At 34.6% G+C, this 14285-nt stretch overlaps 1 protein-coding gene across 1 annotated transcript; it reads left to right on the forward strand.

Moving 5' to 3' along the window:
• The first annotated feature begins 2369 nt into the window (after window positions 1-2369).
• LOC147288615 (Core-2/I-branching beta-1,6-N-acetylglucosaminyltransferase family protein) lies at window positions 2370-6128 on the forward strand. Its single transcript, XM_086240268.1, has 4 exons — window positions 2370-3188; window positions 3307-3382; window positions 3488-3603; window positions 5138-6128. Exons 1-4 carry the CDS (start codon window positions 2609-2611, stop codon window positions 5650-5652), a joined length of 1287 nt encoding a protein of 428 aa, XP_086096394.1. The 5' UTR covers window positions 2370-2608; the 3' UTR covers window positions 5653-6128.
• Window positions 6129-14285: the final 8157 nt, after the last annotated feature.

Genomic DNA, 14285 nt, shown 5'->3' on the forward strand with positions numbered 1-14285 from the left:
TCTTGTGAAAGCATTTATTGCTTTTTTTTAGACAAAACTAACTCTGTTATTATTTCAAAATAAATAATAGATTATGGTACAATTGGAAAACTGATTAAACACAGTATTTATTGCTTCCAATTCTTAGTTTACTTTCCCAAACTTACCAAACACAAGAAATAAAATTTTATATTCCCTTCTCCCTGAAAAATGTAAAGGAATTAGAAATCAATTTCGTAAACTAAACGGACCCTAAGAGTCCAAATTTCAACTTGGCGCATAGTGATCATCTTATCTGGTTCATGCCTCTGTGTACATGTCACTTTCTTAGATGATGTAAATGAACCAACAAGTCTTAGTATTGAAGAGGTTATGCCTAGCCCTTCATTGTGGACGATGGCCTACTTTCCTTCTAATGCTGGAATTAGTCTATCATAAACATTTTTAATATTTGGGATAATATTGATTGGTAGGTGGTAGTTGAGACTTGAGAGGACCCCACGGTTGGGGTCCACAATTTTTTTTTTTTTTTTTTTTTTGTGGGGAAAGATGTACTTTATGGGTCCACATAATTGGGCCATGGAATGAGAAATGTGAAAACTAAATTCCTAATCATGTGATGTGGGTGCTAAACGCGTGGAACTTAACTTACTAATCATCGCAAGCTCACAATCAGCAAGCTAAACGCTTCTACCTTTCTTTATTATATCTGAAACTGAAAGAAAGGCCCTTTTTCCTTTTCTTTTTGTGGTAAGTCAGTCACGGCAACAGATTAGAAAAATTAAAAAGAAAAAAAAAATGAAGAGAAAATTGTTCGCTTCAACATTAAAAGAAAATTTAATTTAATTTTTTTTTAACTATTCTCACATGAACATGCGTTGATAGTTATTTTGGCATTATAGTATGTGAGTAAGAATGTTACAAGCAATCAAAGTAGTTTATTAAAATAATGTTCGAACTCACTCCTTACTCTTTTAGAGGAGTTTTCTCCTGCAGGTCCGACCTCCTTATTCGAAATGTTGTGAATACTAAAAGTTAGCTCACTAACCATTTTAATTACATAATTTTTTAGGTAATTTAGGAGACACTCAGACACCATTGAAATTAAACTCATGACAAACCCTTTAAAAAGTCTGCACTAGATTGCCTTGACATGAAACATAAATATTTCATTTTTCTTTAATATTGTGACAATATTGCCCCTAATTTTTGTTAACAATTTTAACAAAAATTCATTTTGGTACCTATTAGACACAAAATAAAAGTTTAAGTAGTTAATTGGAACAAATAAAAGTTTATGTACCACATTAAGACAATGATCAAAGTTTAGGTACTAAATATGAAAAAAAAAAAACCCTATATATTTTATATATAAATTTTCGATTAAGAAAAAGATTATGCATATTAATTTGGAGTTTTTTTCTAAGAGAAGTGAAAATACAATAATACACTGAAATACGTTCACAACAAAATGTAGTAAAAAAAGTATTCGAAGCAGCCTCTTGAATTCAATGATCATTATACTGTATAAATTAATCTTTTTTGTTTCTTTTGGTAAATTATGCACCATTCCAAGCACCAATATTATATTGCCAATGGATTCAAGTATTCAACGGTATTTTCCAACTATTGTGAACTCTTTTTATACTGTACGTGCTGCATATATATAGTTTATACTAGATTGTTAATTAATCAATGTGAACATTATGATTCAAACTCTTGACATATAAAATGAGATACTCATCTTTCTTGGCAGAACATACTTGTTACTTAAATACACAACTTGAACAAATCCCCTTTTTCTACTGAATAAACAAGATTATAAGAGATCAACTTACTTGAAGAGGGTTTGCACTTGAAGTTATGGTATTGGTTGACCCTGAGCTTGATGCAAAAGACCCGATGATCATAGTAAAAGTTGAAAATTACCTTTTTGATTACATATCTTGATTTTTGCATTTTCCTTTTGGTCAAAGCTAAAATCTACACTAAATATATAGTAAAAAGTAAACAAAAGAAAAAACAACAATTAATGCCAACAAGAAAACCCAAAAAATGGAACACTAAAACCTTAATCTGGTAATCTAGCTCTAAATTCTTTCCTAAATTCATGTTAGAATTGAAACCTTTGAAATCTATTCTAGAAAAAGCAAATATGCTGTAATTTGTAACTTTGTAGTCCACCTACGGCCTACCCCTGCAGTTACGGCGAGATGAGTGTAGACGTACGAATGTTGTGTAGACTTCATGGTTCCTTGTCCCTTGTGAGTTGTGACCCTTCTCCAGTACTATACGTACAAAACCATTAATCGAATCCAATCCCATCTCAATTCTCAATTTCTCACGCCTCCCAACCCCAATTTATTTATAAACCCCTTTTAACACAAACTCACTCACTCAAACTCAAACTGAAGCTCAAATTTTAGTATTTTACACCTCAAGCTGAGAGAGAAGTTAAAGAACCAAGTCACCCTTTTAATCAACTCCTCCTGGCTCCTACCCACCAAAAATAGACCCTTTCACTTTCCCTCACTTTCCTTCCCAATAACACAAACTCAGGAAAACTGCTCAATTGAGTTCACAAGAGAGAGTCAGAGCTCGAGATTCAGATTTGGAGCTGCTGAAAAAAATGAAGAAGCTGAAGAGCTATTACATGCATCTGAGGCACCACCAAAGCATGGAGCTCAAATGGATCTTCCCATTAGCGATAGGCTCTATTGTCTCTCTCTTCCTCCTCTTCCTCACCACCTTAACCTCACCCGACGGTACACCTTTGCTTCCATTCTACCGCTCCTTTTCCATCTCCAGCTCCGTTTTCATCGAATCCAAGCTCCACCCACTACCCGTTTCCTACCTCCCACCCCCACCGCGCTTCGCTTACTTCATCTCCGGCTCGAACGGCGACGGCAAAATGCTCAAACGGACCCTCCAAGCCCTCTATCACCCCCACAACCGCTACGTGGTCCACTTGGACCTCGAGTCGCCGCCCGAGGAGCGGTTGGATCTGCAAAATTACGTTTCTACCCACCCCGTTTTTGTTAAGTTCGGGAATGTTAAGATGATCACCAAGGCCAATCTCGTCACTTACAGGGGTCCGACTATGGTGGCCAACACGCTTCACGCTGCGGCCATTTTGTTGAGGGAAGGCGGCGATTGGGATTGGTTTATCAATCTCAGTGCTTCCGATTACCCACTTATTACTCAGGATGGTGGGTCTATTTGGGTTTTGATTTTTGGAACCTGATTTGGGATTTTGGTCTGTTTTGGTTGGTTTTGTTTCGAATTCGATTAATTGCTTACTGGGTTTTCATTGTTGTTGTTGATTAGATCTACTGCACACGTTCTCCTACTTGCCGCGCGATCTCAATTTCATCGATCACACGAGCAACATTGGGTGGAAAGAGTATGTATAACTTCCCATTTTATTTGTTGTGTATATTTTCCTTTTTTTTCCTTTTTGAGTGACTCAAAGTTGTCTCATTGCTTTTGTAATGCTTTGTGTTTATAGGTATCAAAGGGCGAAACCCATAATTGTGGATCCGGGGTTGTATATGACAAAGAAAACTGATGTTTTTTGGGTTACACAGAGGAGGAGTGTGCCGACAGCTTTCAAACTATTTACAGGTGCAAAATTTGATATACATGCTTATACTTATTTTGTAATCAGGTTATGTTTTACTCCTTTGATGGGATAACAAATCATTTAGGACTTAGTTTGAGGACATCAGAGCAAAGATAGAATATCATGTGTTAGAAAAATAAGCAGAAGTTCCTTTTATGTTAATAAACCAAATTGAGGAACTAAAAGCCCATAACATTAGAAAAATACCTAAATGTATACAATATACATATATCTTTAGGAATGGAAACTATTGTCTTTTTCTGTTTGGATTTTCACTTGATGAACTTGTTTAGTATTCTATAGATTTGAGACTCGGTACTGAAATAAACGGTTATTTGGTCATTACAGAAAGTTGCTTGTTGTGTGTTCAAATGCAATGCAGTATGATAATGAGTTTTTGTCAACTTATGACAGCCTTTGGTTTGTGATTTTGCATCCTAAGTTCAGCTTTGGTGGTTGTGTGTTGATCTGCTGTCTTTTGTGGCTCTAAAGATTTAGATATTTTTCTGGGGCCAAAGGTGCTATGAGTCCTGGCCTTCTATTTTCTCCGTAACTAGTTAAAATGAATTGATCTGGGATTCTTTTGTGAAACTCTAGTCATGAAGAATATGGGGTCTAGGGCTATACCTTCTTACATGTCATGCGATCTTACCTAGGTGTTTCATGCCTCTTCTTCATGTAAAGACATAGCCTCATATCTTTTGACATTATTAATTGCCATTATTTTCAAAGCATAATTTAGGATGTGAATTTAGAGGGTAAATGGGTTTGTCAATCAGAATATAATATTGTTAAGGAACTGATTATTCTTTAGAAGAAATTTTCTTTTCCTTTACCCCTGTTTTGAACTTATAATACGTATGTGCATTTAAAGCCATTCTTCTGTATTAGGCAATAAAAATAGCTCATGTACCTTGATCAATGTATTGGCAATGGTACATAAGTGCATTTAGTTGTGTAATCTGATTATGTGTTGCTTGATTATTAAACTCCGGTCTCTTACCTATGATATGCTTGTTATTTTCACTTACTAAGTTAATATCTTTACAAACACTGGAGATTTTCTTATATTCTAGATATCAAAAGTTCATGTTGTCTGCAATTAGGATGTTATCAATATGCCTGCCTACAATCAGGAAACATATTAATAACTTGAGGAATGGCCCCTGATTTAAAGAAAATATATCCTCACCTCTCCTTAGGAGCATTGAATTCTAAAAGTCCTCTAGGGAGCTAATCACCTGACTGAGTCCCGATTCTGCAGATTTTATAAAGAGTTCACCAACCACCCGATTATAGTTCCTTTTAGCATCATGGTACACTTCCCTGACCTTTGCCTTTGTAGGTTTTGGATATTCAAAAATGTAGTTTCTTAATGAAATTTTCCAATTTCCCGTCAATTTTCCAGTGGTTTCTCCTTTCCAACTCCCACCCACCCTTACAGAATCCCTTGAAAATTATTCATAGATTGTACCATTCAGAACCATGCTAATGCAATGAGTGTTGTTTTAACCAGATGTCTGCTTTCTCTCATAGGTTCTGCTTGGATGGCACTTTCAAAGCCTTTTATTGATTACTGCATATGGGGATGGGACAACCTACCTCGAACTGTTCTCATGTATTATGCAAACTTTATATCGTCCCCTGAAGGATACTTCCACACTGTCATTTGTAATGCTCAAGAGTTCCGCAACACAACTGTGAATACTGACCTACATTTCATAACATGGGACAACCCTCCCAAGCAACATCCTCACCACCTCAACCTTGCAGACATGCAAAGGATGATTGACAGCAATGCTCCCTTTGCAAGAAAGTTTCACCAAGATGATCCAGTACTTGACAAAATTGATTCTGAGCTGTTGTTTAGGGGTCCAGACATGCTTGTTCCTGGTGGTTGGTGCACAGGAAGAAGGGAAAATGGGTCTGATCCATGCTCTGCTATTGGTAATACTACAGTCCTCAGGCCTAGTCCTGGAGCAAAAAGACTAGAAATTTTGATCAGCTCTCTACTGTCAAACGAGAATTTCCGATCAAAACAGTGCAAATGACGAGAATTCGAAACTGTTTGTGGAAGTGCTTCCCGGTTCCAGTTCGGTTAGTTTATACTTGATGATGGAATACACAGCATGATCAGGGAAATGGTATTTCTTATGGTTGGAATAGAAAATAGCTGAAAGTATGCACATACCTCTGATTTATAGAGAGGCAAGGCTGTGATGGATTCGGTGGAATTATATCACTCACTGAGCTAGATTTCTTCCTGGTATGATGACATGGTATGTACCAATTAGCTGATTTGTAGGTTAGCCCACCATTTCCCTTTTACTTATATTTTTTCTTTTAAATTTGTTGATACTGTATTTGCCATGGTCCAGCAATTTGAAACGTGTATTGAGACTGATGATTGGGTGTAACTGTAAGGAGTACTGCAAGATGTATATTTCAAGGGGGAAATCCAAAGAAAACTTGTCTGATTCTATCCATGTTATGCTTTTGTTAATGAACTTGTGAATCTTTCAGTTTAGAACAAGAGCTAGTGATTTTCTTCACCTCGAGATCGATCAATCTGCTCCTACATTTCTAAGCCTTTATTTTCGACTTTTTAAACTACTCATAGTCATAGCCATACTGGGGGTCTGCTTCAAAAACGTTCTGGAAAGTGACCATTTTATTTTATATAATGATCTCCTAGCTCGTGGCCTGTGTAGTTTTTGTTTTTTTTGGGCTCGGGCCCTCCATGTTACCAAAAAAAAGGTTTATTATATTTGGCTGGAAATCGTTTGCTTGCCCCCCCACGATGCCATATTGCCATTCCATTTTTTACTAGTTCCTGGAGCAACTTGATTGTAAGTTTTTAGCTGTTCCATTTTGATTCTAAGCATCAGAATAATTCAAATGCACGCGTGCATGTGTAATGGAGACAGAAATCGTACAAGTTTTATCAAAGCGAAACAATCATCAACTTGCGGATCCCAAAATATTCTTATACAACGTGATTGGCGTTTCTATGTACGGATATTGGGCTCTGCTTTAAAGTTGGGTTTCATGCCCCAATTCGGGTTTGGGTTTCGGCCCTTTGGAATATTTTTTTCTTACAAAAAAAAAAAAACCAAATGAATGACTCAACCAAAAAAAGTACAAACTGACCGTCCAAAAATGTTTTGGATATACAAATTAAGAAGCTTGCTTAGCTCTTGGTACACATTTCGGTGTGCATCACGTCATGTGTCCTTTTTTCTTTTCTTTGCAAGTATTCTCCCAATGCCTCCACATTTTATAGCAAAAATCTAAAAAGCTTTCACTTTTTCGATAATATTCAAGCTTGTTGGGGGGGGTATGTTTCCATTAGTACTACACTCCTAGTCTCCTAGCTATTTGACAGTTCCCCACCCACCCTCATGATTAACTTTCAAAATATATATATATATGGAGCGGAATAGCAGATCGTGGCATTCTATTCTTAAAATTAAAAAAATAACAGGGTTAATTTGCAATGTCATACCAGAATTAAAAATAACAAATTTGCTTTAAATTTCAATTTAGTAGTTCATATTTAAAATCTTGCAATGTCATACCTCATTTTTCTAATTTGTTACAATATCATACATCCGTCAGTATGACTGTTAAGAAATTTGTTAAATGCTAATGTAGCACTTACGTGGCACTCCCACCATGTTGACTAGATGTCACGTGGTCTGACAATATGACACATCATGCCAAGTGATATAAAAAATAATTTAAAATCCAAAAATTTAAAAATAATTATGTGGTATGATGTACCACGTTTTTAGGTTTTTAATTATTTTTATGCCACATGACATGACATAGCCTGTTGTCAGACTATGTGACATCTAGTCAACATTGTGAAAGTACCATGTTAGTGTCACATCAACATTTAACAGATCTCTTAACAGTTATACTGACGGAGGTATGACATTGCAACAAATTGGAAAGATGAAGTATGATATTACAAAATTTTAAATATAAAGTACTAAATTGAAATTTAAAATAAACTTGAGATACTAAACTGAAATTAACCCAAAATAAAAAACCAAATGAATGACTCAGCCAAAAAAAGAACAAACTGACCAGTGACCACCCTCGGAATGTTTTGGATATACAAATTACGAATATTAAATGTTTCTGTCCAATGGTTTCCAACGTAGCTTGGTTAGCTCTTGGTCCACATTTGGGCGTGCTATCATGTGTCCTTTTTTTCCCCTTTTCTTTGCAAGTATTCTCCCAATGCCTCCACATTTTACAGCAAAAATCTAAAAAGCTTTGCCTTTTTCGATAATATTCAAGCTTGCTGGGGTATGTTTCCATCAGTACTACACTCCTAGGCTCCTAGCTATTTGACAGTTCCCACCTACCCTCCATGATTAGCTTTGGATAATATATATATAAGAATTAATGTCATTTTAATTTTTAGAAGATTATATTTGTATCAATTTAATTTTTAAATTTTTAATTTAAAAAATTAAAAATTTTGATTTTTTTAATTTTGTCAATTAATTTACTTATTTTTATCTAAATTTTCATTTGCATAGAATTATGTGCCAATCACGTAGGGTCTTTTTTGAGAAAAAAATGGTCCATTTCATTTTGATTTTACCATTTTTTCCTTATGTACTATTTTTTTTTCTTAATTTTCTGTTAAATTTAAATGAAATATATATAAATTGACTGAATAAACTCAATTGGTAAAATTAAAAAAAAAGTCAATGTTGATGCCTAAAAATGGTAGAGCAGTCAACGTCGAGTCGAACCACGTAGGCCCGTTGACCCACCACTGAGCGGATGACACGTCGAAGTGGGGCAGGAACGGGTAGCTGGGTCCGACTGGTGAGTAATGAGAGAGTATGATATCCAGAGCACCCTGCACAGGTACACAAAAGTGAGCGGGAAGGGCACCGGTGTGGTGCCGGCCAAAGCTCCTCCGACGCTCAAGTCAGTGTTCAGAGAGATCTGAGAGCAGAGTGAGTGAATAGTATAATAATGATTTCAGTTGTCCTTTTGTGACAAGAAGGTACCTCTTTTATAGTACCTTTGGAAGAGTGTCAACCAATCCGGTGACGACATGTGTCCTTTGTGGTGACTTGCACTGTAGGAGCGCCACGTGGCACCGGTCTCGAGGATCCGAGTGAGTTGACACGGGCCGGGGGCCCGGGAGGCTTGAGCTTGGGAGGCCGGAGCCTAAGAGGCCGGAGCCTATGGGGCCGGAGCTTAGGAGGCCGGAGCCTATGGGGCCGGAGCCTAGAAGGTCAAGGCCTAGGAGGCCGGAGCCTAGCGGGGGCGTAGCTTTTGGGTCTAGGCCCAAACGACATGATGTTAAGCCTTGTGTGACTTGTCGTTATGCCGAGATGATTAGTCATACGAACAGTCAAAATTCTTAATTTTTCAAATTAAAAGTATAAAGTTCAAACTGATACAAATATAATAGGGGTTGAGACTAAAATGACATTAATCATGTATATATATAAATTTGTCACCTACGGTCTACACATAAAGAATGATCGAAACAAAAACACCAAATGGTTCGTGCTGGAAAAAGAATCTACCCTGAGAAAGAGAATCTCTCAACCTTAGAAAAGAAAACTCCAAAAAGCCTAGCTACTGTTTCCTATCTTATTGAATGATAAGATCTGATACCTCCAAAATCATTGTATAATGCAAGAAAAATTGCCTTGACAATATTGGAGCTGAATGGAGCATACACCATCCACAAGATAAGAGAAATGACAGCCGACAATTATTTGGAATTATCCATATACATGGTACACATAAATCTTTTTTTCTCTTAATTAATTAAGACAAAGTGGGATTAGTACTAATATAAGTACCCTAATAAGAAATATTTCTCTTGATGAACAGTCGTAATTAAGAAATTTAATTCCCAAACAATAGCTGGCTTAAATATGTTTGCAGCTAGAATATTTTTTCTTCAAAAAAAGCTTGTTTAAATAATTCATAACATAAATCATGTGAAGAGAAGATCCTCTCGATCTCGTCGTCAACCTCCCAACTCTGGACAAGTAGTTAATTTCTCTGTAGATCAATCGATTTAAGAAATCCGGCCGGCGGCGGCGGGTTGAGTCCTCAACTTGAAGAGTCTTCATAAGATGAAATGAACCCCTCACCATGCGTTTTTCCATACGTACAGCAATCACTAATCAGTAGCTAGCTAGCTAAAAAGGAGAAAAAAAACCAAGTAATTAAGCTGCATTTGGAACACTTGTTTACATACATATTTTCTAATTCCTTCCACAAACAAAATCTTAACTAATAAATACATTAGAGATATATATATATATATATAGTATGATTAATAATCCAATTCCTAAGACTGAGACACAACAAAATTTATTAAAAAAAAATTACTTGACCTCTAATTTTGTGAAGCTTGGAAGGATGCTGGGTTGTTTCGATCGATCCTGTAGAAGGCAGTCGGCGTATGTTTGTGTTGGGATGGAATCAAGCTGAGGGGCTTCAGTCGAGGAGAGATGAAGCCCACTGCATATTTATTTATATGCCCCAATTGGCATTTATTAATTGCATGCATTTGGCGCCATCTCTCCAACGACAGAAGTTCCTACGCTTCTCTAATTATATACTCTTCTACTACTTTTTCTCCAGCTGCTCTTCTTCTCCTCAATTAATCCTCAGTCACCCTCAAGAATTGGGTATTGGGTTTTGGGTATTGGAAGCGTTATATATAGGCATGAAATGAAACCCACACTCTCTTCTCTTTCTTTATTTTTTATTTTTTTATTTTTACATATTATATAGTAGTAGAACTGTAGAAGTAGTAATATACGTACTAATTAAATCATAAACTACTAATTAACTGTATATGCGATTACAAGGACAAACATAATCTCCAAATTTCTCTCTCTTAAAAAACTTAGAAATAATTACACTTAGATTTTTTAGAAAAACAATTTTTAGATGAACATCGGGAGTATTTTAAAATTTATAAAGAGATCTTTTTAATTTATAATAATTTATATTTTTTTAATTCATAATAAAGTCATTTAATTTATAATAAAATTCTTCTTCGATTTAAAGGGTATTTTTTCCTATTTGAAGGGTATTTCCCTTTTTAAAGTGTAGAGTAAGCTTTATAGAGGCTACATGTTAGTTTTTAACTCTATCCAAAATTTCGGAATTAAAAACTAACATAAAATCGTCAAAGAAGAAAAATAAAAAAATTTAATTAAAACTCTAAATAATTATCAATTTTAGTCTAAAAAAAACTTATAAAATAAAATGTATTCTAAGTTTCCCAAAAACTTATTATCTACGTAGCTTAGGTAGGTAATATTTGAGGAAGGGAACTACTAGTTAGTTTAGTACTATATATATCAATATACATATGTATGCAGTTAAAGCCTCATGGAAAAGGGTTAAGGCCTAAGGGACGCACCGAATAATATATATGTAGGTTGTAGCAGAGCATTAATTAATAAATGCAACGAAATAAACTATATATGTGCATCATGTGATAAAATCTCAGCAATTGTATATATTTCTCTTCGATCCACGAGGCCATGATTTATTTGTCCACCAAATTTGTCAACGCAAAACAGCTGGCCGGACATCATCTACGAAACCTAGGCTACCGAACTAGCTATTATTATTAATCACTAATACATATATATATATATATTTACTTTCTTAATTAATCGCTTATGTGTCATACGGTCATACCTTGTGATGTCATCTGGGTGATGAAATAATTAATGAAACTTAAATTCTATTATGTGTGTGACTGTGTGAGTGAGCGAGCTAGACCGTCGGTTCTGTCATTTCGTTATCATCTAAATTGAACTTCTATATGCATAGCTCCAAATTCAGTTTTTTAAATCCGCATTTTTTTGTGGTTAAATGATCTGATCAATGATCGCGACCATCTTGATAGGGCCTATTTAATTAACAATGTAGCATCTGCTACATATGCTTAGCTAAAACAATTATATTTGGATAAAGTCAAGCTTTGATACTATATCTCTCAGATAAGTACGTTCAATTTTTAAAAAAGAGAAGATGATACAAATTAATTTACTGCCTTTATATTGGTGAAACTTTAGGGACAATTATTAGGTTATAAACTTATAGCTTATATATATTTCTTTATTATTTTGCTACATTATATATATTTCTTTCAAGATGGAGGACGGGCATACACATATTTATATATAATATTATATAATTTGGGGAAAGAAATAATTACAATAGATATATGATTAATTAATTATTTCAAGAGAAAATGACATGTTAATTGTTTAGATTTTCATCCAACCGTCTAGACCGTCTAGATTGTAATAAGGGAAAAATTTATAAACAGGACACACACTTTGATGGTTGTTTTATTTCAATACATTAATTTTGTTTTATGTTTATAAAGAACACATACTTTCATTTTGTGTCGATTAAGGACCATGTTTTTTTTTAGTTTTTATCTCAACTTTGGCCTGACGTTGGACCCATCAAAACTCTACCAAATTCAAAAAAATTATACTGAGTCCAATGATATGCATCTCCTCTTTACAACCATATAAAGATAATCTAAATCGGATCTTTACAACTCCAAATAATCGATCCCAAAATAGGGTATTCGAAACTATCCGATTTTTCAAAGGTCTGACTGGACAGTTTCAGGTACCTTACTTTTGGGCCAATTATTTGGAGTTGTAGATGTCCGATTTGAGTGATTTTTATATGGTTATAAAGAGGAGATGCATAGCTTTAAATCAAGTATAAGTTTATTAAATTTGGTGGAGTTTTGATAGGTCAAATATTGAGTCAAAATTGAGATAAAACAAGATCTTTAATTGATACAAAATAAAAATATGTGTTATTTATTAATACGAATCAAAATTAATATCCTAAAAGAAAACAATCATGAATATGTGTCTTGTTTATACATTTTTTTCATGTAATAATTGCGTTATTACCGGCCTCTAAAAACAGTACGCCAAAGCTGTGAACATTGCTGAAGTGCCATCCGTTATTGCCTCCTGCGACAAGAGTCCCTCAACTCCTGTACATGCATATCTTCTTTTCTTTCCTTCTTTGGAAGTCTGACATTGATGCCTTCCAATTCCACATGTTCTTCGTATTCTCTCATTTCACTTATATTTATAAGACCAAAAAGTCGTCTCTTTGATTCTAATAAAGAGTAAAAATAGTACATTTATTGTATCGATAATATGAGTTGGTACTACTTTTCTGAAGACCACGACCAGCCCTAAAGATCTAGAGAAGCTAAGTGCGAACAGTCAAGAGGCTCAGAGCTAGTCCACTTGTACCAAAAAATAAAAAATAAAATCAGAGGTCCACGACCATGGGTCCATGACTACGATGAGTACCACGTGAAAGTTACTCAAATTCAGATCATATGGGAATGCCAAAAATTACTTTGAGCTACAATATATATGGTCTAGAAAATTAGAAATGACTTATGATCCAGACAACGCCAGCTTGCAATTCACCTTATTATTCATCCCTGACATTAGGGGTGGGCACGGTGTGGTTCGGCTCACTTCACCCCGAGAACCATGCACCGCGCCATAAATGTTTTCTCGGTGTGGTTCGGTGTTGTAAACCGAACAAATTAGAGAAAAACCAAACCAAACCAAACCATTGCAAAGACGGTTTGGTTCGGTGCATGCACGGTTTTAAAATAAATACAACCTACTTAAAACAAAATTAAGAACCTACTTAAAAGTTAAAATAAATACAACATGCTTAACACTTAAAAGTTACTAGTTTACTACAACAACAAAAATAACTACAAGTCTACAACCAAACAAAGTTAAGAACCTGCTTTCTTAATTTCTTTAGGCATTACAAGCCAACCAAACAAAGTTAAGAACCTGCTTTCTTAATTTCTTTAGGTTTGTCTGATGACTTGAATCACTTGATGAGTGAATGTCTTCTTTTTTTTTGGTTGGAGAGTGAATGTCTGAATGAATATGTGATTTACTGATTTTGTCATTTTTTATTTTTGTTTTTGGTCTATTGACTTATTGAGTATTGACTCTATTGACTCTATTCTAATATTACAGACTTTACACTATTAATTATTTAATTAGTTTAATTTAGGTATGCCACTGTCTGATGAGTGATGAGTGATTTCTAAGTGATTTTGTGATTTTTAATTTGTTCTTTTGTTTTTGGTCTATTACAGTATTTATGTATTACTCTATTTGTTTGGTTTTTTTTATTTTTTCTGTTTTAGTTATTTGGGGTTTCGTTTGGGATTTGGGTAGATTGGGGTTTCATTTGGAGTTTTGGCAAATTGGGGTTATATCTAATATAAGATTATAATCTGTAACTATATATATATATATATTATATAATCTATTTGTTAGTCTATTTGTTTGGTTTTTTTAATTTATTTTATTTGGCATTTCGTTTGGGGTTTGGGGAGATTGGGGTTTCGTTTGGGGTTTGGGTAGTAGGGGTTTCATTTGGAGTTTTGGCAAATTGGGGTTATAAGTTATAAGTTATATCTAATATAAGATTATAATTTGTAACTATATATATTATATAATCTATTTGTTTGGTTTTTTTAATTTATTTTATTTGGAGTTTCGTTTGGGGTTTGGGAAGATTGAGATTTCGTTTGGGGTTTGGGCAAATTTGGGTTATAAGTTATAACTATATATAAGTATAT

Source organism: Dryas octopetala, chromosome 4 (genome assembly GCF_963921425.1).
Source record: "Dryas octopetala chromosome 4, drDryOcto1.1, whole genome shotgun sequence".
Taxonomy (NCBI): Eukaryota; Viridiplantae; Streptophyta; class Magnoliopsida; order Rosales; family Rosaceae; genus Dryas; species Dryas octopetala.